At 45.3% G+C, this 24,019-nt stretch overlaps 1 protein-coding gene across 2 annotated transcripts in view; it reads right to left on the minus strand.

Moving 5' to 3' along the window:
* ZFAT (zinc finger and AT-hook domain containing) overlaps positions 1 to 24,019 on the minus strand; it is a 162,193-nt gene that overhangs the window by 116,178 nt on the left and 21,996 nt on the right. For both annotated transcript variants that reach the window (XM_044293725.1, XM_044293726.1), the window contains 5 exons: positions 14,630 to 14,878; positions 12,693 to 12,869; positions 11,405 to 11,558; positions 6,426 to 7,783; positions 3,981 to 4,213 (listed from right to left, as the gene is read on the minus strand). In XM_044293725.1, the coding sequence (XP_044149660.1) occupies positions 3,981 to 4,213; positions 6,426 to 7,783; positions 11,405 to 11,558; positions 12,693 to 12,869; positions 14,630 to 14,878 (2,171 nt within the window). The remainder of the gene's footprint in view (positions 1 to 3,980; positions 4,214 to 6,425; positions 7,784 to 11,404; positions 11,559 to 12,692; positions 12,870 to 14,629; positions 14,879 to 24,019) is intronic.

Consider the following 24,019-nt stretch of genomic DNA (forward strand, 5'->3'; position numbering starts at 1 on the left):
GTGAAGCCTTCTCTCTAATCTCCTGACCTCATAAACACTCATTATAGCTAAACTCTTATCAAACTGATAACAATATGGCTTAAAGGGGTTATCCAAGACTAAAACATGTCCCCCATATGCCCGGGCCCCTGACACTGATTCTACTTACCCGACTCCCTGCACTGCCGCTTCTCCCCATGCACGGATGAAAACATCTGGTGCCGGGGAGAAGCGGCAAATGGCAGGTGGGGACAACCCTCCTTAGCATCGCGTGGGCATCCGCGCATGTGGAGAATCAGCAGCGGCGGTGCAGGGACCAGAAGCAGCGCAGAGAACGGAGAGCCAGGTAAGTAGATTCAGTGTGAGGGGCCTGGGCATATGGGGGACTTTTTTTTGTCTCGGATAACCCCTTGTAAGTGTTTATGAGGTCAGGAGATCAGAGATAAGGCTTTACATAAGCCGTCAGCTGAGGGAACTCAGGAGGAAGAGACTGCAAATAGGCTGATTTTTAACCCCAAGTATCACAAAAAAACTGCTGAAAATTTTTAATAAAGACCAATTTAAAGAAATTATTTTAGCCCAAAGGAAGGCAAATGCAATCATAAAAAAACTGCTTCATCCATCACCTTTAAAGAAGCACGTGTGGAGAATGTACGGATGTCCTGATATTACATGTGGATACACATTATTCAGGAAGCTGATCCAGCTTCTCTTATCAGCTGAAGGCATGCTTTCCTTCTGCTGTAGTTATGGAAACAGTATATTGTCATTCATACAGTGCAGAGCGCCAACGTGCAAAGAAAACCGCTAAAAAGGAATTGTTTTTGGCAAGACCATTTGTTTTCTTGTGATGCACGTCTAAGGTTAAGGTGACGCTGGCAGCATACAGAGCACAGGACTTTGGATTCCTAACGAGCGAGAATGTGGACATAAAAGGGGGTGAAGAGAAAAGCGATTTAAGGTTAAAATTGAACAACGACAACTGCTTAACCCTTTAGGAGAAGCGCTGTACAGGTACAGAGCAAAAGCGATGTTAAAGATGGCACCTACTTTATAGCCGCGTGGGTGCCTGCTGTTTTACACAGCAGACATCCAAAGGCTATATCTGTGATCGGCCAGAAAAACAGATCACAGACATTTAACCCCTCAGATGCCATGGTCAATTGTGACCACGGCATCTGAGAGGGTTTCCCAGCAAGTGCTACGCTCCCGAGGATGGAACGGCTCCCGCAATCTTAGCGAGGTCTGCCACAGGCAAGGCTCAATAGTAACATAGCAAATCTCCAATAGACTGCAATGCAAATTCATTGCAGTCTATTGGAGAAGCGATCAGATGATCGCATGTTCAGGTCCCCTACTGGGACTTAAGAAAGTGAGAAAAACAAAAAAGTCAAAAGTAGTTTATAAAACTTCAAATCACCCCCTTTCCCCACATTAAAAATAAATAAAAAGGAAAGATAATAGTCATTGTCTTGGTCCAAAACGGCCGTACTATTAAAATATAATTGTATTTATTCGTAAGACAAAAGGAAAAAAAAATTAAAATCAAAATGGCCAATTTGCCGTTTTCTTCTTTGCTTCACCTCCCCAATTTTTTTTATCAACAGTGATAAAGTAATTGTCACGGTCTCTCCTGTGGCAGGGGTCAGTAGATCTAAGAGACTGGCTGCACAATATGTGATCTGGCAGCCTCTCTGGTTTCACTTGTTTCTGTGTTGTTGCTGGGTATGACCACACCTCTGGTCTCCGGTGTAGCTAAAGTGGTCATTCCAACTCCTCTATTCAGTCTGGCCTCACCCATCATGCTATGCGGTTGATAGATCCTTTCAGGTTGTGAAGAGCTGGTGTCTGGTTCTCCTCTGAGTTTTTCCTTATTTCTTTCCCCTACCTTTTGGTATTAGGCTCGAGGGAGTCTCCTGTTCCTTCAGCTGGGAAGGAACAGGTCATATCTTGTCCTGACACTATTTCCAGGGCACTTTATGGTCAGATAGGGCCCTAGGTTCCAGCGTATGAACATTCCTACCCTCAAGGTCTGTTTCTACTTCTAGTAGTCAGGGATTCACTAGGTGGTGACCTTTTCCCCTTTCCCTAGTTTCCAGGCCTAGTACCCTTTCCCCTTCCCTCTTGTGGTCGGTGTGGAGATATCTATCCACAGGTGGCCGCGAGTCATACACACTCCTAAATGATATTAATAAAATCTACAGACCATCCTACAAAAATGAGACCCACACAGCTCAGTAGATGTCATTATAAAAAAGTTATGGCGATCAGAATACGGTGATGTGAAAAAATAAATAAAGTTAATAGGTCAGTTTTACTGCATAGAGAACGCTGTAAAAATGAAACCCATAAAACTATGGTGGAATTGCTTTTTTTCCCCCAATTCCACCCAGTTGGATTTTTTCAGCTTCATACTATATGGCATACAATATAAAATTGTGACATTTAAAAAAAAAAAACAAGCTCTTATACTGCTAAATGATCCGAAAAATAAAAAAAATGTTCTGGCTCCGGAAAGGCAAAGAGTAAACGATGAAAACACAAAAATGAAAACTGGCCCAGTCCTTAAAGGGAACCTGTCACCACCATCAAGCGTGTTTACCTGCTTAGGCTACTTTCACACTTCCGTTACTGATAATACAACCGTCTGCATCCATTATGAACAGATCCGGTTGTATTATCTTTAACATTGCCCCAAGTCAATGGGGGACGAATCAGTTTTCTATTGTGTCCGGGAAAACGGATCCGTCCCTATTGACTTGCATTGTGGGTCATGCTAGATCCGTTTTGCTCCGCACCATATGACAGAAAGAAAACCGCAGCTTGCTGCGGTTTGCTCTCCGGTATGGGAACGCAACCCATCGGAACGTAATGCATTTTTGAACATTCCGTTCTGTTAAGTTATGTTTTGTCCCCATTGACAATGAATGGGGATAAAGCGGAAGCGTTTTTCTCCGTTATTGAGACCCTATGACGGATCTCAATCCCAGAAAATTTAAACGTAAGTGAAAGTAGCCTTATATGGTACTGTGGGTCTTATGGAGTCCTTTCTAAATATACCTGTATGTGCAATATAAGGCTACTTTCACACTTGCGTTTTTGCCTGATCCGGCAGAGATCAGCAAAAACGCCTCAGTTTCTGATTAAAAAAAAACAACTGACCTGTTCATAACAAATGCAGATGGTTGTATTATCTTTAAAATAGCCAAGACGGATCCGGCATTAAAACCATTGTAAGTCGATGGGAGACAGATCAGTTTTCTATTGTGTCCGAGAAAACTGATCCGGCACCATTGACCTGCATTACTGCAGCTTTCTCTCCGGTATGGGAACACAACCAAACAGAACGGAGCGGAACGCATTTTGGTGCATTACGTTCGGTTCAGTTCTGCCCCATTGACAATGAATGGGGACCAAACGGAAGCGCTTTTCTCAGGTATTGAAATCTTCTGCCGGAAAAGTGTGAAAGTAACCTAAACGAAAGTGACCTTAAAAAAAAACGATTTTATAAACATACTAATAAGCCTGAAAAAAGCCGAAGAGGCATTTGTGGAGCCCAGCCGCACCCATTCTCAGCGAGTCCTGCTCCTCCCCTCATCTTGTATTCTCCTCCTTGATGTGTGGACGTCACCCGGCCGCAGCGGTAAAATCTTGCCCATGCGCAGCATCATGTAATGTGAGCGCCCATAATAGGAAGCCCTCTGTGACCCACAGCAAAGAGGCCCCAACAATCTAACCTCTCCATTCACTCCCTGCATGAATGTGATATATGTGTACGTCACATGTCGCTAAGGGACTGATCGCGAGCTCAGCTTCTCCCCCTCCCTGCACAGTGATTCTGCAGCACACAAAGCAGGCTCAGTACACTCTGTTTCCATAATTCCGGTGCATGCTATAAAGTAAATCTTGCAGTCAAGTATAATGCTGCTCGAAAAAGGAAGTTTCAGAAAATAAAAGCAGGCGTAAAGCACAGGGTCTAATGCCTCCGTGCACCGACTTACCAGCTCAGCATGGACTTTCAGATGGGCTTGTAGCTTATACTTGTCCGGACTGGAGTAGCTGCAGCCGGGGGCCGGACACTTCATGGACATGTTACTGTGCTTCTGTATGACGTGACGTTTGAGGCAGTTCTTGGTGACGGAGGAGTAGCTGCACTGAGCGCAGTAGTACAGATGCTCCCGAGTGTGTGTCCGCACATGCATGTCATAGTGGACCTGATACCAGAACAGCTTACCTGTAAGATAAGCGGCAATAAGAAGTCAGAACGAGCACATCATCCCAATACAAGACCTAAAGCACTTTGGTTACTCTGGCTGAGCTCCAAAGATCCTGTGTGCAGATGGGAGAAACTTCTAGAAGGTCAACCATCACTGCAGCCTCCACCAATATGGGCTTTATGGCAGAGTGACCAGGAAGAAGCCTCTCCTCAGAAAAAGACACATGACAGTTTGCAGGCACCTAAAGGACTCTCGGACCGTGAGAAACAAGATACACTCTGGTCTGATGAAACCAAGATTAAACTTTTAGGCCTCAATTCTATGCATCGTGTTTGGAGAAAACCAGGTGCATCTCATCACCTGCCCAATACTATCCTTACAGTGAAGCATGGTGGTGGCAGCATCATGCTGGGGGGACATGGAGACTGTTTAGGGTGGAGGGAAAGCTGAATGGAGCAAAGTACAGAGATATTCTTAAAGGGGTTATACTGGAAAAGATGATGACGACTTATCCTCCGGATAAGTCATCGTTATCGCACCAGCGGTGGTCCAAGTCCCAGCATCCTCGACGATCAGATGTTTCAGGGAGCAGGTGAGTGATGCAGCCTACCAGCAGATTTCTAAGGACAGTGCCGTACATCATATAGTGGCTGTGCTTGGTATTGCAGCTCAGCCCCATTGACTTGAAAAGGGCTAAGCTGCAACTAGGCCACATGACCGATATACGGTGATGTCACGTGGTCTAGAAAGAGGCTGCCGCACTCAAGGCCTCTTTTAACAGCTGATTGGAGGCGGGTATCTGACCTCCGCAGATCTAAGACTGATGACCTATGCTGAGGGCAAGTCAAAAATATCTTTTCCTGGATAACGCCTTTAATGAAAACCTGATTCAGAGTGCTGTGGACCTCACACTGGGCTGAAGGTTCACCCTCCAACAAGTCAATGACCCTAAGCACACAACCAAGACAACACAAGAGCGGCCTCAGGACAAGTCTGTGAATGTCCTTGAGTGGCCCGGCCCTGACTTGAACGTCTCTGGAGAGACCAGAAAATGGTGGTCCAACGATGGTCTGCATCCAACCTGACAGAGCTTGAGAGGATCTGCAGAGAAGAATGGAAGAAAATCCCCAAATCCAGGTGTGCAAACCTTGTGGCATCAGAGCTAAGAAGAATGGAGGCTGTAATCACTGCCAAAGGGGCTTCAACTAAAGGGTCTGAATACTTAGGTCAATGCAAGATTTAACTTTTTCCTTTTCAATAAAAATGATTGGGAAAACATTATATATATTTTTTAATTTTAGCACGAAACATCAAAAAACCTGAAAAAAATGAAAGGGTCTGAAGACTTTCTGAATGCATTGTATATAACAAGGAGTGGGGGCAGAAATTTACTTTGAGGTTGGGTGAAGGTTGTGGTGGTTTAAGAAGAAAGAAAACTGAAGCCAACTGTTCCAGCGAATCAGAGGAGTCATGTATCATGTTCTGGAGGCACTCAGTGTAGACCACTTCAGTCTAAATTTGAGGACAATGCCCAGCTAGTTCAGTACCCTACAGGTTATTCCCACCTGATAAAGTGAAGGCATATTGCTAGGATAAGCCATCACTTCATAAAATCGGTGGAGTCCGTACCTCTTTAACCCTCACCGATCCTGAGAATGAAGGGGCCGCAGCACTGGTTTAGCCCATTTTGCCTACATATAGTGATGGTCCTGGCTACACTGCTGTACAAATCTCCCCCGGATCCATTTACTTGTAGGGAGAAGCGTTACAGTTCCCTGAGCAGCCCCTTAATTCTCCGGATCGGTGCGGATCCTAGTGATTGGACTCCGACCAGTCACAAAGTAATAGAGATATAAGTCACCTGATAAGATTACCCTTTTAGGACATCCTCACCACGCGTCGGAATTGCAAAAAGTTGCAAATCCGACATGTATTGAGAGAAGGCTTCACAGCAAAATTTGAAGCTGACACTGATTCCTGCTGGAGTTCATAAGCTGCAGATATGTGCAAGGATGAACCCCATTCAAGGAGACCATTTTGCTTTCTGTGTGAAAATATGTAGCTCCTTATACTCAGATTTTTTTTTTTTTCCCCGTAGCACGTGAACGGCATTGTCGAAACCCCATTCACAGAATAGTGCATGCTTGCCGATTTTATGCAGATTTCAGCCCAAAATCAGAACTGAAAACCCCTTATAAAATCCTAACCATCATAGTTCTCCATCCTTACCGCAGTATTCACACTCCAGGTCCCCGTAAATCTTCCTGATCTTCTGAAACAAGGCCACCGACAACTGTCTCTTGTGCAGTCCATTCAATATAGTCATAAAGGCTGCAGTCTCTCCAGAGTTTGCAGGCACTGGGTGTGCAGGAGGGGGGAGCCCTACGCTTTCAGTCTCCAAAGTAGTGTCCTTTGGGCCTTGTTGGCTTCCATTTTCATGATGTCCATATGAAATCTGGTCGGCTGAAGAGTCTACTGCCGTGGGTCGCGACTCGCTTGTTACATGATTGACTGCTCCGGATTCATTGCTTTCGCCTTGATTGTTTCCAATATTAGCATAAAAATTATTATTATCTTTCTCTGTCAAACCACGAAGAAGATCTTCACTTGACACCTCCGAAGACACGTCTGGAGAGCCTGCTAGCTTTGATATTGTGCAATCTGGTAAATGACTTGGTTGCTCAGACACAAGTGGCTGCGATTCCTGGCCTGGTAGTAAACCAACCCTTTCAGTCGTAGAGTTCTGAGATTGTTCAATGTTTTGTACTGATGTTGGGGGAATCGGTATGGAAGACGGTGCGTTGTAGTCTAGCTGAGCTTCACCATCGACGTCACCAAGAGCCTCTTGCTGGATGTCACTCCCAGGCTCCAGGAGGTAAAAACTCTGATTAATGGAAGTCCTAAAGATCATGTCCTCCTGAAGGTCTGGGTGAAACTCTTTGATGTGAGCTTTTAATCTAACAGTGCTGACAAACTTCTTGAAGCAACTGGAGCACACGTAGACGAAGGGGTGTTTCCGTACGTGGAGCTCGAGAGACTGATACTTTGTGGCCCCATGGTCGCAGAGCTCGCAAGCAAACGGTCTCTCGTCTCCATGGACCAGCATGTGCCTGTCTCTTTCCAGCTCATTTTTGAATTTGCGCTCACAGATGTGACAGTCGTACAAGAGCTGTCTCTTTCCCTCTCGGGTCAGTAACCTGAGTTCGTCTAAGTTGTCCTTCACCTTCTTGTCCAGCGCGTCGTGAGTTTCTTTGATGTGTTTGATGAGATTCTTGACATCGGAGTACTTTTTCTTGCAGAAGCGGCAGTGCTGCTTGATTTTCTTGTGGACGCGCTCTACGTGGACCTTCAGGTGACCTTTGCTGAGACAGCTGAAGGAGCAGTGATCGCAGCTGAACTTCTCTCCTGTGTGTTTGCGCATGTGGACGCTCAGGTTGGCTTTAATGGCACTGGCGTAGTTACACAGGAGGCACTTATAGGGCTTCTCATTGGTGTGAATGCGCAGGTGGGCCTGGAGAGAGTGCTTGAATTTGAAGACCTTATTGCAATATTCGCAAGTGAAAATTTTTAGCTGGTTTGGACCTGTCCTGCAAAGAAAAAAAAATATTAAAGTATTTGAAGAGAATTTTCCTTAAAGGGGTTTTCCAGTTTACATCAACATCTTCTAAAATACTCATTTATGAAGGTTGCTGTAATTTTGTAATGTATTCCATTAAACTTTATTGCTCCCATCCCCTGGGCTGTGGTAACACGACCATGTCCATGTCGCTCTCTCTTATTTCCTGTGATGATATGTCCATGGGCGGGGCAGTGATAGGGAAGTGTCTATGTAACGATCTGAGTGGGAGGAGCTATAAACTAGGGGCGGGGCGGTGCTGAAGCTGTGGCAGAGGAAAGAGAAGTGCATTATGGGTTTGGTTGGATACAGCAACAGGAAGTGCTACATACAGGATGGAAACAAAGCGGGGGGATTGGTTTATATGAAAACGGGAGACTCAAATTGAAAAAGAAAAAAAATCACAGGGAACACGTACATGAGGTAAGCACCGACATCTGCATATCCGTTAACCCCTTAGTGACCACCCATACGTGTTTTTACGGCGGTCACTAAGGGGCCTTAGGCGGCCCGGTCTAAGCGCTGCACGGGGCCCTGCTCTAACAGCCTGGACTGGCAGAAGTGCCGATCCGGGCTGTTTAACCCTTTACATGCCGGGCGCAATGGCGCCCGCTGCATGTAAAGTGGTGACAGAGGGAGCGGACTCCTTTTGTCTCCCATCAGCACCCTGAAAATGCGATCGCGGGGTGCTGATGTGTTCGGAAGCTTACTTCGCTTCCGATCAGGGCCCCGAGCCTGTCTGTCAGAATTTCTAATTTATTCTTAGTTTCCACCGAAAAAAACGTAATAACAAGCGATCAAAAAAGCGCCATTTACTACAAAATGATACCAATGAAAATATATAAGTTGTCCCTCAAAAATCAAGCCCTCACACAACTCCATAGAAAAAGAACCAAAAAAGTTATCGGTCTTGTGAAGTGGCAATGCAAAATCATTTTTTTTGGTTAATAAAAGGGGTTTTATTGGAAAAAACTAAATAGTAAAACGTAAAAAAAATTATAAGTATTTAGTATCACTGTAATCGTACTGACCCAGAGAATAAAGATATTATGTTATTTGTACCGAAAAATGAACGCCGTAAAATTTATAATGTAAAAACGCAGTGGCAGTATTGCTCAGGGGGGCGTGCCTTGGCTCTCCCCATCACGGCTCAGGGGGGCGTGCCTCGGCTCTCCCTATTACAGCTCAGGGGGCATGTCTCAGCTCTCCCCATCCCAGCTCAGGGGGGCGTGCCTCAGCTCTCCCTATCACAGCTCAGGAGGCAGTTGAAGGATGAAACTGAGCATGTGCGGCCATCTCAGTGAGCAGATGGCGCTATACAGATACATTTTATTGAATAACTCGGTGGCTATGCTAAAATTTTAATTACATGCAATTACAAAAGTGTTCAGATCCAGGGGATGGTTTAAAAACTGTAGTATATTTTTCATAGGACAACCCCTTTAACCTGTTAAAAGGAAACTGCTTATGTCTTGCTGTTAAACAAGGAGGATTTGTCAGCCAGACCTCTAAGTAGAGCTGGCTTTCTATCTACGGTAATGGACGCCATATTGGTCGTCAACCATCTTCTTCAGGAGCAGATAGTAAGAACAGTCAAGTTTACCAGCCTGACAGATGAAGATCACTGAATGGCAATGCAAAACCTGTGGTAAACAAACCTGCAATGGTTGTCACGGTACGAACAGAGCCCAATATAAGTTGGGTGGGGTGATGGTAGAGGGGGATAGTCTATAAATTGTATATGACTGGCTCCCGGCAGATAACATCGCACTGAGCTATTAAATTACGTAAAAGCCTGTTACCAGCGATGACAGCACGAATCCCTTATAGGAACATATTTGTGAGCTCTCCGGTAATTTGTGAAATAACATTTATCCGGACTCGTGTCTTCCCCCATTAATCTTCTTCACCAGCGCTTGCTGAACATCCTAATTGTAAATCTAAAAGATGTCAGCGCCGAGGGAGAGCGTCTGATTGCAGAACCATCTTCAGGGCTCTAATCTACATCTAAGGGAAATTAAAGCAGCTGAATTTAGACCCCTCCGGAGGGCGGCTTCTCAAATCTAGTGCTAAACTCCAGCTGCACGCCCCCACCGGCCGCGATTCCCGCACATCAATCCAGCACCTGACAGATCTATTGGCGACAACTACGCAACCTTATTTCCCCTGCCCAGCAATAAAGGCAACAAAACCAGCAAAATATACACCAGCAGCGAGACGTTTCCCCGCAATATCAGTGCACGGGAGGAAGTGTTCAATGTTCTTTAGATAATGGAGTCAATTTTTAAATAACGTACATGAATTAGGCTACTTTCACAATTACGTTTCTATTTTCCAGTACTGAGATCCGTCATAGGGTCTCAATACCGGAGAAAAACGCTTCCATTTTGTCCCGATTCATTGTCAATGGGAACAAAACGCAACTGAACAGAAAGGAATGTTCCAAAATGCACTCCGTTCCGATTGGTTGTGTTCCCATAACGGAGAGCAAACCGCACCAAGCTGTGGTTTTCTTTCCATCATGGGATGCGGAGCAAAACGGATCCGTCATGACCCACAATGCAAGTCAATGGGGAAGGATCCGTATAACTCTGCCACAATAGAAAACGGATCTGTCCCCTATTGACTTTCAATGGAGTTCATGACGGATCCATCTTGGCAATGTTAAAGATAATACAACCGGATCAGTTTATAACGGATGCAGATGGTTGTATTATCAGTAACGGAAGCGTTTTTGCTGATCCTTGCGGATCAGGCAAAAACAAAGGGTGAAAGTAGCCTTACTGAGTTACATCCTGTATTATACTCCAGAGCTGCACTCACTATTCTGCTGGTGCAGTCACTGTGTACTTACATTACTTATCCTATACTGATCCTGAGTTACATCCTGTATTATACTCCAGAGCTGCACTCACTATTCTGCTGGTGCAGTCACTGTGTACATACATTACTTATCCTGTACTGATCCTGAGTTATATCCTGTATTATACTCCAGAGCTGCACTCACTATTCTGCTGGTGCAGTCACTGTGTGCATACATTACATTACTTATCCTGTACTGATCCTGAGTTACATCCTGTATTATACTCCAGAGCTGCACTCACTATTCTGCTGGTGCAGTCACTGTGTACATACATTACTTATCCTGTACTGATCCTGAGTTACATCCTGTATTATACTCCAGAGCTGCACTCACTATTCTGCTGGTGGAGTCACTGTGTACATACATTACATTACTTATCCTGTACTGATCCTGAGTTACATCCTGTATTATACTCCAGAGCTGCACTCACTATTCTGCTGGTGCAGTCACTGTGTACATACAATACATTACTTATCCTGTACTGATCCTGAGTTACATCCTGTATTATACTCCAGAGCTTCACTCACTATTCTGCTGGTGTGCAAATGTCCATAATAAATTTACTGCTAAATTTCTCTGTGTCCATGTTACGCCCCATCACTAGCGGAACAGGTTTCTGTGTACTACACTTGTATCTCTGGTGCTAGCTGTGACTGGGGCAGAAAAGCCACAACCTAGCTGAGGACATACAGCAAAAAGATGACAAATAAAGAAGCATAAAGCCGCTACCTGCTGGAATGGGCGGCCTGTTCCTGAGGGACTTGTGGGATGGCGTATTCCTGGTATCCTCTCCTCAGCCCTGGCTCTGGATCCGCCGTCTGCGTGTTCACCTCTGGTTCCACCGCTGGAGCTGCAGCTTCTATGGGAACTATTCGTGTTGCTCCTTCCAAGGAGAGAAAGAAACATTTTAAAAAATATCTGTCATTACAATGTTCCGTCTGAGGATGTTTGACCCTTTGTACCCAATAACTGTAACAGTAACTGGAGGTCGGGCCCCTACCAATATCTACCCCCTCTTATTTCCCTGCAGAAGGATAGTCTCTCAGCTACACAGCCATGCTACTGCAGAGCAGAACGCCATTTCTAATGGCTCATTGGGTGGATGTGCACATTGCTTTCCATTCTCAACACCAGGGTGGCGGTATACTATGTAGGTAAATGTCACAAATCTTTAATGCATCCTTTTTATAGGGACATATAAGGGAGGGGTCACGTCACGTTTTAGGTCTCCGTTTGACGTATACGTTACAAAAAAAAAAAAAAAAAGACACAAAAACGTAGCACACGCGTGGTACAATGGAACTCTATGGTGAACGGATGCCAGTGTATGGCAGCTGTCTGAAGCATTAGTTTAATGTATACGTTATTTTGCGTACGTTAAAAGGATGGGAAAAATGTGATGTGAACCAACCCTAAATAGCAAAAATTGTTCCAGTTTTATGACCTATACAATCAGTTAAGGCTGCAGCTATCGACTATTTTTTGTAATCGAGTATTCTATCAATTAATCAACGATTAATCGAGTACTCGAATAACAAAACTAATTAAAAGAATGTTTTTCTTTATAAAAACTTATCAGCCGCCCACCTGGTGCCATCAGGCTGCCCCCCAGTCCCATCAGCTTGCCTCCCCCAGTGCCACCATCTCCCTATACTAGCCATGTCCCCAGCGCCAGGAAAATAAAATCCTTCCCTCTCCTGTAGGGGCGCCGCTCCACAGCTCCTCCATCTTCTTCTCCGCGCGCTGCACATGGCGTATGTCCTGACGATGTGTCAGGATCCAGTGCAGAGCGGTATGGGCGGGCAGGCGACCACGGAGCAGGTAAGTAATAGAAAGCGCTTCACTCCCGCTCCGTGGTCACATGACACAGACAAATCCTCGATGCAAAAAATTTGCACCGAGGATTTTTTTGTGTCTAATTACTCGATTCAATCGAGTAATCGTTCCAACCCTACAATAAGTGGTATATTAGATATAGTTTGGGGGCGTCACCCCCAGACATAGAACAGACCGATACCTGGAATAGCCTCGTGAGCCGTTAAGAAAACGCTGACGATGGGATTCACTCCTTGGGGTTTCTCGGCATCTTTCGGCTGCAGTGCTTTTTCAGTTTTCTGCAGGCGCGATCTCTTTGGCTGTTTTTCCTTCTCCTTTTCATTATCTGGCAAAATAAACTTCCCCTCGAAGTCGTTGCCTAAAAAAAATAAAAAAAAAGCCAAAGAAACAAATATAATCGCCCATATTTCGACATGTTAAGGGCCTGTATGGGATAAAAATCATGGCTGCTTTCTCCCAGACACAGCACCTACCCAGCCCATAAGCTGACTTGAGGGCACTTGAATAAGGTCGAGCTGCAATACCAGACACAACCCATGGACAGGCGTGGCGCTGTTTGTGGAAGAATGCAGCCATGCTATTCTCACATCAGACAACCCATTTAAGGAAATGTCCAGATAAATTGATAACACGTACTTGCTTCACTATGTTTAGTGTTGGATGCGTTAGGACACAGCCACGGTCAGACTCCAACTTAGCTGCACTCTCTGTTGGAGTCTGAAGTAGTCTGGACTTCCACCATCTGTCTCAAAAGGGGCTTAAAGGGGTTAACCTGGAAAAGATAATGATGACTTATGCTCAGAATAGGTCATCATTGTCCCATTGTCAGGGGTATGAGCCGCAGGCATCCCCACAATCAGCTGTTACAGGGAGTTGCCGCGCTCACCGGAGCTCTGGCGAGTGATGCAGAACCCCGGCAGCTTTGCCAAGCACAGAGCCTTACATGGTATAGTGGCTGTGCTTGGTATTGCAGCTCAGCACTATTGATTAGAATGGGGCTGAGCTGCAACTAGGCCACGTGACCGATGTACGGTGATGACACATGACCTCGGAAGAGGTTCTTGGCACTCATGGAGCGCCCGGGCTCGTCTAACAACTGATCGGCGGGGGTCCCTGGAGTTGGACCCTCGCCCATCTGATTCCCCGACTACCCCTTTAACTTGACTCTCTGCCCTCCATCCTTTTCACAGCAGCTCTGATTCTCAGATTAGCTGCTATGTATAAGCACAAGGAAATTATACCCATTCAATTCAAAGATTAAGCAGAGCCAAGTTTGGCATTCATAGCACCATCCGTTTTTTCAGAGGAGTGGGGGTAAACCTGCTGACTACTCACCACATTGCACAAAAGAAAATCATAGCGGAGTTGCCTGAGTTACACACATTGATAACTAGAGATGAGTGAAATATTCTAAAATTCGATTCGCCAGCTTCGCCGAATTTTACAAAAAAAATGTGCTTCATATTTCTTTGTAAGTAGTAGGTGCAGTGACAGGGAGTGGCGATTGCGCCCTCCCCCCCCCCCCCATCATTATACCCTTCAGATGCCGCGTTCATAGCCGATTGCGGCACCTGACAATAATATATATTTTTGATTTTACACTGTGTTATAAAATCATACTTACCTCATCTATTTGCTCGCGAAAAGCTGTCCGCCGCCATCTTGATTGAAGATTTAGCATGAAATCTTGCGTGGCCCTTGATGACATCACCGCGCACAGGATTTCATGCAAGATCTCTTCAATCAAGATGGCGGCGGCCGGCAGGTCGCAAGCAAATAGATGAGGCAAGTTTTTTTTGTTTTTTACCGCCATTCAGGGAAAATCAATTCGCTACCGCAAAGCACGAGGAAATTTCGGCTATGCGGCGAATTGAATTTTACCTGAAATTCGGATCGAACTCCACTTCGTAGACTTTAATTCGCTCAACACTACTGATAACCTATCCTCAGGACGGGTCATCAATACCAGATTGGTGAGAGCCCAACCCCCGGCACTCACACCGAGCAGCTGTTTCTGAGGTGCCGGAAACCATATACAGTGGACGGAGTGGAAGCCAGAAGGCTCCTCCGGTGGCCGTGCCGGGGTACTGCAGCTCGGCTCCCATAAGGCTCACCCACCTTGAGTGACATCCTCATCGTCATTTAACACGATGATGCAGATGTGTTTCGTCAGCTGTCTGAGGTTGGAGAACGTTCGGCTGCATTTTCGGCATTCCAAGCTGTCCGGCACGGGCTCAGGGGACAGGCGTCCCTCCTCGTTGTCCTCTTTGGGCAGGCTTCCATTGGTCTCGGTGGGCTCCTCCTCAGCGACTGATTTCTTTGTGGACCCTTTAGGTCGTCCTCTTTTTCGTTTCACAACGCACAATTCTACAAGGAATAAAAAACACACAGCAAAATTAACAGAAACCTCACAAAAAACAAACACAAAAAATGTTTTTTTGCATTATTTTTCTTTAACCACCAGACTTTCCAAAAGTTAGGGAAATTACTTGGATTCACTTCAAAACATATCGTTATAGGTGCTCAGTTTTTTTTTCTGATATAAAAATCCATAATTGCTGCATAGTGGTCGGCAGCCACCCCTGCGGCACATGGGACCCAGAAGCAGATAGACGGTCACTGCACCTCTGCTAAAGGTACAGAAAAGGCTTGACCTTTCACAGCAGTATCGCAATTGGACCTCCCCTGATTGGTAAAGGGTTGTCTTCTCCGATGAGTCTTGTTTTCTGCTTCATGGAACGGATGGACGTTGGCCTGTCAGGAGAGGAACATCAGGGAACAAGCACCCTGCAACCATTGCTGGAAGAACACAAGCTGGTGGCGGCAGCGTTATGGGCTGCAGAAGGTTTTCATGGTATTCTCTGGGGCTCATCCATGTGGAAGGCACTCTACACTGATTTGGGTATGAATCCATCCCTGCCGATCACGTACACCCATACATGCTGACGGTCTCCCCTGGGCCGGATGGGCTCTTCCAGCAAAACAATGCGACGTGTCACACGGCTAGAAATGTCTGACATTGGGTGGAAGAGGATGACCAAGACTTCCAAGTGCTACCCTGGACCCCAATTCCTCAGACTTGAACCCAATTGAGCATCTGTAGGACCACCCCAATGGTCGGGTGGATCCTCCCCTGCACCCCCTCCAGCAGCTGTGGGATGCACTGCAGTCAGCATGGCGTCAGATACCTACCCGGACCTTAGAGTCACTCCCAGCCCGTACAGCTGCTGCACACGGCGCTGACTCTGGATATTAGCAGGGTGGTCATATTAATAGGACTGGACCGTGTGTTAGACATGAACAGGTAGAGAGCGTTTCCCAGAGCCGACACTGACGTGATCCACCTCATCCGAGGCAGTGATGAGGATTAATATCGCAGACACTTCACAGTAAATTATTCATGTGTGCCGTCCAGCAGCCGCGCGGCGGAGACATCACACAGCATCTATAACGGGGCTGCCCCTTCTCCGGGCTCCAGGTTTGGGCCGCTCTCGTCTCCTGCTGGCGGCTTGTGTCGCCGTTTATTGTGAACATGCAGCTAAATGATCCATGGCTGTAGCCCAGACATCGAGGTGAATGAACAGGGTCCAGCCGCTGAGAGGCTCACTGCTCGGCCGGAGATGAACGCCGCTACAGACACGACACAGTCCTAGTGCACAACAGCGTGATGGGAAAACGTCAGTAAGTTACTGGATGACAAAGCAACCCATTGTATTGTCCAGCAGCCGAGGCGTGTATTATGAGGTTCTGCAGCAGCCGAGGCGTGTATTATGAGGTTCTGCAGCAGCCGAGGCGTGTATTATGAGGTTCTGCAGCAGCCGAGGCGTGTATTATGGAGGTTCTGCAGCAGCCGAGGAGTGTATTATGGAGGTTCTGCAGCAGCCGAGGAGTGTATTATGGAGGTTCTGCAGCAGCCGAGGAGTGTATTATGAGGTTCTGCAGCAGCCGAGGAGTGTATTATGAGGTTCTGCAGCAGCTATGTGGTGCTGTATATTGCTCTTAACTTATTGAAAAAGAGGGAGAAGAAGTGTCACAATCATCCTTGACAGACAATACGCTTGATTTGTAGGGTGGAAACAGAAGTTAAGCATGAGAGGAGTGGGGGGAGGGGCAGAGGTTAAGCATGGAAGGAGGATGGGATAGTAACATAGTACATAAGGCCGAAAAAAGACATTTGTCCATCCAGTTTGGCCTGTCATCCTGCAAGTTGATCCAGAGGAAGGCAAAAACCCTGTGAGGTAGAAGCCAATTTTCCGCACTTTAGGGGAATAAAAATTCCTTCCCGACTCCAATCAGGCATCAGAATAACTCCCTAGTAGCTGGAGCCTGTAATATTATTACACTCCAGAAACACATCCAGGCCCCTCTTGAGTTCCTTTATTGTACATCACCACCTCCTCAGGCAGAGAGTTCCATAGTCTCACTGCTCTTACCGTAAAGAATCCTCTTCTATGTTTGTGTACAAACCTTCTTTCCTCCACACGCAGAGGATGTCCCCTCGTCACAGTCCTGGAGATAAATAGATGATGGGAGAGATCTCTGTACTGACCCCTGATATATTTATACATAGTAATTAGATCTCCCCTCAGTCGTCTTTTTTCTAAAGTGAATAACCCTAATGTTGATAATCTTTCAGGATACTGTAGTCCTTCCATTCCAGTTATTACTTTAGTTGCCCTCCTCTGGACCCTCTCCAGCTCTGCTATGTCTGCCTTGTTCACAGGAGACCAGAACTGTACACAGTACTCCATGTGTGGTCTGACTAGCGATTTGTTAAGTGGTAGGACTATGTTCTTATCACAGGCATCTATGCCCCTTCTGATGCAACCCACTATCTTATTGGCCTTGGCAGCAGCTGCCTGACACTGGTTTTTGCAGCTTAGTTTGCTGTTCACTAAAATTCCTAGATCCTTTTCCATGTCAGTGTTACCGAGTGTTTTACCATTTAATAAGTACGGGTGACTTGCATTGTTCCTTCCCATGTGCATAACTTTACATTTATCAGTGTTAAACCTCATCTGCCACTTATCTGCCCAAGCCTCCAGTCTATCCAGATCCCTCTGTAGTAGTATACTGTCCTCATCAGTGGTAATTACTTTACACAGTTTAGTGTCATCTGCGAAAATTGATTCTTTACTATGCAAGCCTTCCACAAGATCATTAATAAAAATATTGTAGAGAATAGGGCCCAATACTGACCCCTGAGGTACCCCACTAGTGACAGTGACCCAATCTGAGTGTGTACCACTAATAACCACCCTCTGTTTTCTATCACTCAGCCAGTTACTTACCCACATACAGACGTTTTCTCCCAGTCCGAGCATTCTCATTTTATATACTAACCTTTTATGTGGTACAGTGTCAAATGCTTTGGAGAAGTCCAGATACACGACATCCATTGATTCGCCGCTGTCAAGTCTAGAACTTACCTCCTCATAGAAACTGATTAAATTAGTCTGACATGACCGATCCCTCACGAAGCCATGCTGATATGGCGTTATTTGCTTATTCCCGTTGAGATGCTCTAATATAGCATCTCTCAAAAAACCTTCAAACAGTTTACCCACAACAGATGTTAAACTTACCGGCCTATAGTTTCCGGGCTCTGTTTTTGGATCCTTTTTGAATATTGGCACCACATTTGCTATGGTAAGACGGTAAGAAAAGGTGGAGGAATGGGGGGAAGGGAGGAGGTTAAGCATGGGATGATCTAGTAACGGAAAGAATGAGAAGCAGGATCCACGGAAGAAGAGGAGGACATAATGGAAGATGACCGCAAAAGAAAGTGCAACTCACACCAGAAACCCACTTATAAAATAATTATATATGTAGACTGGGTGAGGGCAGGTTATCTGGGCCCTGGCTGTTAAAGTTCATGGGCCCCTTACAACGCACACCTGGGTTGGCTTAATGGCTGATCTATATAATGGCGGTCCACGCGCACCTGTCGGGACAGCTCACGTCTCCTCCTTGCTGCTGGGTTCTGCCAGGGTGAAAGGTGCCCCAACAGAGGAGGGCATACCATAAAGATTTATTGTTGGAATACCCCTATACAAGGTGCTAAAACAGATTAAGGATCTGTGGGCCCCCACTTCTCATGGGCCCTTGGCCATGGTGATTATGAGACACCCTCTGCAGCTATATACCTTACATATTGCAGAGTTTCTGGTCTTCTACAATATTACCCGGGGCTGCGGGATCAATTATAAACCCTACAGTCATTGTGCGGTGCCAAAGTTCAATGCTTTACAATTATACCCGCGATCTGCCAACCCCCCCGCCCCCTTAATCTTCGACATTGATCTGGTGTTAGGGACCTGCCGCTCGGAACATTCTCCTGAACCAAAAGATTAATGTCTTCCCTGCCCGGCTCCGTGTACGTCATTTGTCACTGTCTGCAGCGCTGCGAGATACGGAGGCCGCACATAGGAAGAGGATCAGAAGAAAAAGCTTGGGTAAATCCCGGCTAGTCCCCAGAACACCATTTTTTATAAAATCCTTGCAAAAAAAAAAAATATAATATTTAAAATTTTACTTTAAAAGCACAAACCTTCACCAAATATAAAGGTGTCCGTACACATAGGAAGTTGGCCAAACCCACCCATCGAATGCGCGCGGGGGTGTCCCGACTCCTCGACAAAGGATGTCAGCAGGCAAGAAAGATCGGGCAGGTGGGATTTCAACGGCTTACTACACATCAGATTGGTGGGGGTCTGACTGCTGGTATCAGGACAGCGGCGTGCAGGCTACGAGCCGCGGGTGATCAGTGCGGCTCACTGTAAAGCTCGCGGTCCCTGCAGCCGCCCGTCAGGACGCTAGCTGTGATCTCGGCCTGATCTGTCAGTATTAAAGCCCAGCACGACATTCAGAGGATCTGCATCAGGCAAGTGTTCAGAATATTAAAGGGACCCTGTCCGCTCCAAAACATCCCCCAAACTAAAGTACTCAGTGTACAGTGTAAGCGACACAGAGTCCAATTACGTAATTTGTATGGTCATACTTATATGCATCACAAACCAGCAGGGAAATGCATTGACAGGACTCCTGAGCTCATGCACATAATGTAGAGGACTCAAAGAAGAGTCCTCTCGATGCATTTCACTGCTTGTTTGCGGGAGCACAGCGTCAGAATGCATGAGAGTATAAAGATAAAAATTACATATTCGGACTCAGCATCCCTTACACTATACATCGCTTACTCTAGTAAGGGAGCGGACAGATTCCCTTTAACGGCTACATGAGAGAGCCGTGCGCGATCAAACAAACTACCGGGGTCTACACACACTTACCATAGTCACTCCACACACGCCTGGGAGGGTGTCCGATAACTCTGCAGAGGTACAGAGATCATACAGCTGTGGGACAGAAGAGCTGATTCCCATAGAGAAGGCAAGACCAACACCACTAGCCTAAACCCCAGAAGAAACTCCACCCAACAACCCAAATACGAGGGAATAATACAGTGTTCATCCAGAACCACAACCAGCAAACTTAGAAACCGCTACTGGTTTTCCTCCAGTTGGTAGGAAGCAAAGGTTACCCCAAAGGCTTCTCATCAGTGCCGCCGGATTTAAATAACCTGGCGCCGGAGCGCTCGGCAGTTGAGCCCAGCAGCCCCACTGAAGCCAGAATCTACCCCAGGACGACAAACAAGCGAGAATTAACCCCTGGAGAACAAGCTCAAGCGAGGATCATCCTCTACGAACGAGCATTTACCCCTGGTATGGCTTAGTAACCCTTTCCCTACCCTCCTAGACCAATGAGCATTGTTAACGAAAATTTGAAAAAAAATTTACTTTTCTAAATTTGAATCTCTCCGCTTTTAAAACATCTAGTGATGCCTCATAAAATATTTATTAATTAACATGACCCATATGTCTACTTTATGTTGGCATCATTTTGGTAATTTACATTTTATTTTTTTAGTCAGCTTTTTTAAGGACCAGTTCAGTTCTGAAGTCACTTTGTGGGGCTTACATAATAGAACCAACCCATAAATGACCCCATTTTAGAAACGACACCCTCAAACTATTCAAAACTGATTTTAGAAATGTTGTTAACCCTTTAGGTATTCCATAGGAATGAAAGCAAAATATAGGAGGTGAAATTTCAAAATTTCACTTTTTTTTGCAGATTTTCCATTTTAGGCCTCCTGCACACGACCGTATGGCTTTTTCAGTGTTTTGCGGTCCGTTTTAAACTGTTCCGTTTTTGTTTCCGTTGCGTTTCCGTTTTGTTTTTCCGTATGGCATATACAGTATACAGTAATTACATAGAAAAAATTAGGCTGGGCATAAAATTTTCAACGGAACGGATACAGACACATACGGAGTACATTACGGAACGTGATTTGCGGGCAATAATAGGACATGTTCTATATTTTAACGGAACGGAAACTGAATGCATACGGAGTACATTCCGTTTTTTTTGCGGAACCATTAAAATGAATGGTTCCGTATACGGAACGCAAAAAACAGCCCGTAAACACTCATGCACATGAAGGTGCCTTTTTTGCGGTCCGCAAATTGCGGATCTGCAAAATACGGATGCCGCCCGTGTGCCTTCCGCAATTTGCGGAACGGAACAGGAGGCCCGCTATAGAGATGCCTATTCTTGTCCGCAAAACGGACAAGAATAGGACATGTCTCGTAATTTTTGCGGGGTCACGGAACGGAGCACACAGAGTGCTGTCCGCATCTTTTGCGGACCCATTGAAATGAATGGTTCCGTATACGGAATCAAAATATGGCCCGTATACGGAACGCAAAAAACGTTTGTGTGCATGAGCCCTTAATCAATTTTTTCCTGGAACACATTAAAGGGTTAACAGCAAAACAAACCTCAATATTTATTACCCTGATTCTGCAGTTTACAGAAACACTGGTTATATACCGCTGTATGGGCACACGGCAGGGCGCAGAAGGCAGGGAGCGCCATATGGTTTTTGGAGGGCAGATTTTGCTGGAATGGTCTTTGGGCACCATGTTGCATTTGAAGAGGCCCTGAGGTAACCCCATAGTGAAAACCCCCAAAGACTATAAATGTCCTTGGGCGGTCGGGAAGTGGTTAAAAGGAATCTGTCACCAGAAAAGGCTCCCGGGACAGTCACTGTAAACTGCCTGTGGAAATGCTTAAAGGGGTTCTCCAGGATTGTGCGGTCTCCCTATTAAAAACGTTACCCAGGATATTTATTGTGATGGTCTGTACTCAATATCAGAATGGAGAAGGTTCGCCTCTCGCCGCCGATCAGGTTTTCAGGAGTAGCGCTGGCGGCAGAACCGCACAGTTCCATCTACTGGTTACTGCAGCACTGACGCGAATGCGGTAGTAACCAGCTCTGTCCACAACACGATGGATGGCGCTGTATAGTTCTGACACAGAAGCTACTTCTGATCAGGTGATCGATGGGAGTGCTTGGCAATCTGATATCTGACCCATCCTGAGAACAGGCCAGCAATGTGAAAGATCCTAGGGAACCCACTTTCATAGCAGAATTCTCACAGACTGCAACAGTAAGCGATTGTGGCTTATGGCATAAAATATCTAAAGATTGGATTTAAAAAATAAAAAAAAATGCAAAAATAATTGATGACATTAGAAGGTTAAGTCAGAATTTAAATGAACAGAATCCCACAAGAATCAGATAAATATTTTCCACCTCTTTAATCAGATTTGCAGATCCAGGCGCATACCTGATGGCTGTGGCGCCTCTCACTATAATAAAAATTCTAAAAAGAATTTTAACAAATAGCGAGGGCCGCGTAACCTATTTCCATAACCTACAGTCGTACAACAGGAGCCAAGAGAATGCCGTAATATCCCTCATTCATTCACACTTTAATTCAGATTTTTATTTAAAAGGGCACCTGTCAACAGTATCAACCCTAATAAACCGGGCATACTGTCTGGTAGGGTGGATCCTGCTAATGAAAATGATTTCTGTCTGGTGAAGAAAAAAATAATAAATAAATAGAAATTTACGGCGTTACAATTACGGCATTCCGGGGGGTGAGACTTATTTTTTTTTATGCACTGAGGGGAGGGGCCTAGCCAAGGTGCACCTCGGTTTTCTTGTGCTGGCCACGCCCCTCAGTGCACTGAAGACCTAATTTGCATAAAAATATATATTTCCAATGTTGCAAACCAGTTTTCACGATAGCATGATAAACCCTACAAGGCAGTTTCCTAGGGTTCATCCGGCAGACTGGTGCAAGTAAAAGGGGGTGGATCTGTGACAATTAAAGGGGTTTTCCATCACAGACATTTAGGAGGATCCTAGGATAAAGAGGGCAGACCAGTCCCTTATGCCAGGGAATGAGGTGGTCATGAATTAATGGCAACTCTCTATTAAAATCAAGGAGACCTCAGAACAGGCTGTCACTTTGTGGCTTGTCCTGTGTACCCTGGGGGCATCAGAGGTTGTATTACCATGACCTGTAACAGATCCATTATGAAGCTGGAGGACCGACAACACAGCAATACACCTATTAACAGTAAGGACACCCCCCTCCCTGCACAATGACCTCTACACAGGTCACAGAGCACACCCACAGCAATCTACCAGAGAAGTCAATGAATCCTTCCCCGGTGCCCAGCATCATAATCATGTTAAGAAAATTGAATAAAATTATATATAATGAAAAAAAAAAACAAGAGATCTTCGTAGTAAAAAATACTCACCTGCTCCATTTGATTTAAGGAGAGGCCGTCACGATTGAATAAAATGCACCAATTCTCGCACGCTGATGTAAGATGTCACGTTGTGCGGGTGCCCGCCCAAATGTGATGACATCATCACGTCAGCGCGCGAGAATTGCCACATTTCCTGTAATCAAAATGGCCACAACTGCTTCTCCGCAATCAAATGGATGAGGAGAGTATTTTTTGTTTTGTTTTTTTAAGCCCTGAATGTCTGAAAGTGATCAGCGTTGAACGCGGCACGATTGCCGTTTCCAGTCATTGTTCCACTCTCCATATATTGGAATGCGATTTGTTACAAAGTTCGGCAAAGCAGCTGAATCTAATTTTTGAAAACTTCTCTCATCACTACTCATAATAGATTAAAACCTCCTGTTCTATAGAGATAACTTCTCAGCAGTCATCTCATTATCATCACAGACAAGATTACAACAACAAATAACATCTACACATAGACAACACAAGATTCACCACTCACAATAGGTGATAGTTATGGCTTATCTACTCCCTCTCCCTGCACAACAAGGTGGATTTGATTTAAATCATAGTTTTCTACATAAAGACTAATTCTTGCTGGTATAACTTATAATATGCAAGTAGATGAAGATTTTTAGAATAACAACTTTTCATATTAGTTTGATTAGGTTGATTCTGTATTCATAGGTTTGTAGAAGTTAGGATTAAGGTCTTTTTCTCAACTCTGTTCATGTTATAACATTTTTGCTGTGAAGAAGAGGCCTGTGATCTCTGCTGAGTCAAATTCAGTTTTGAGAACTGCAAAAGTAAACCAAGCATCTGTGATACAGTCCT

The sequence above is a fragment of the Bufo gargarizans genome, chromosome 5 (genome assembly GCF_014858855.1).
Source record: "Bufo gargarizans isolate SCDJY-AF-19 chromosome 5, ASM1485885v1, whole genome shotgun sequence".
Lineage (NCBI taxonomy): Eukaryota > Metazoa > Chordata > Amphibia > Anura > Bufonidae > Bufo > Bufo gargarizans.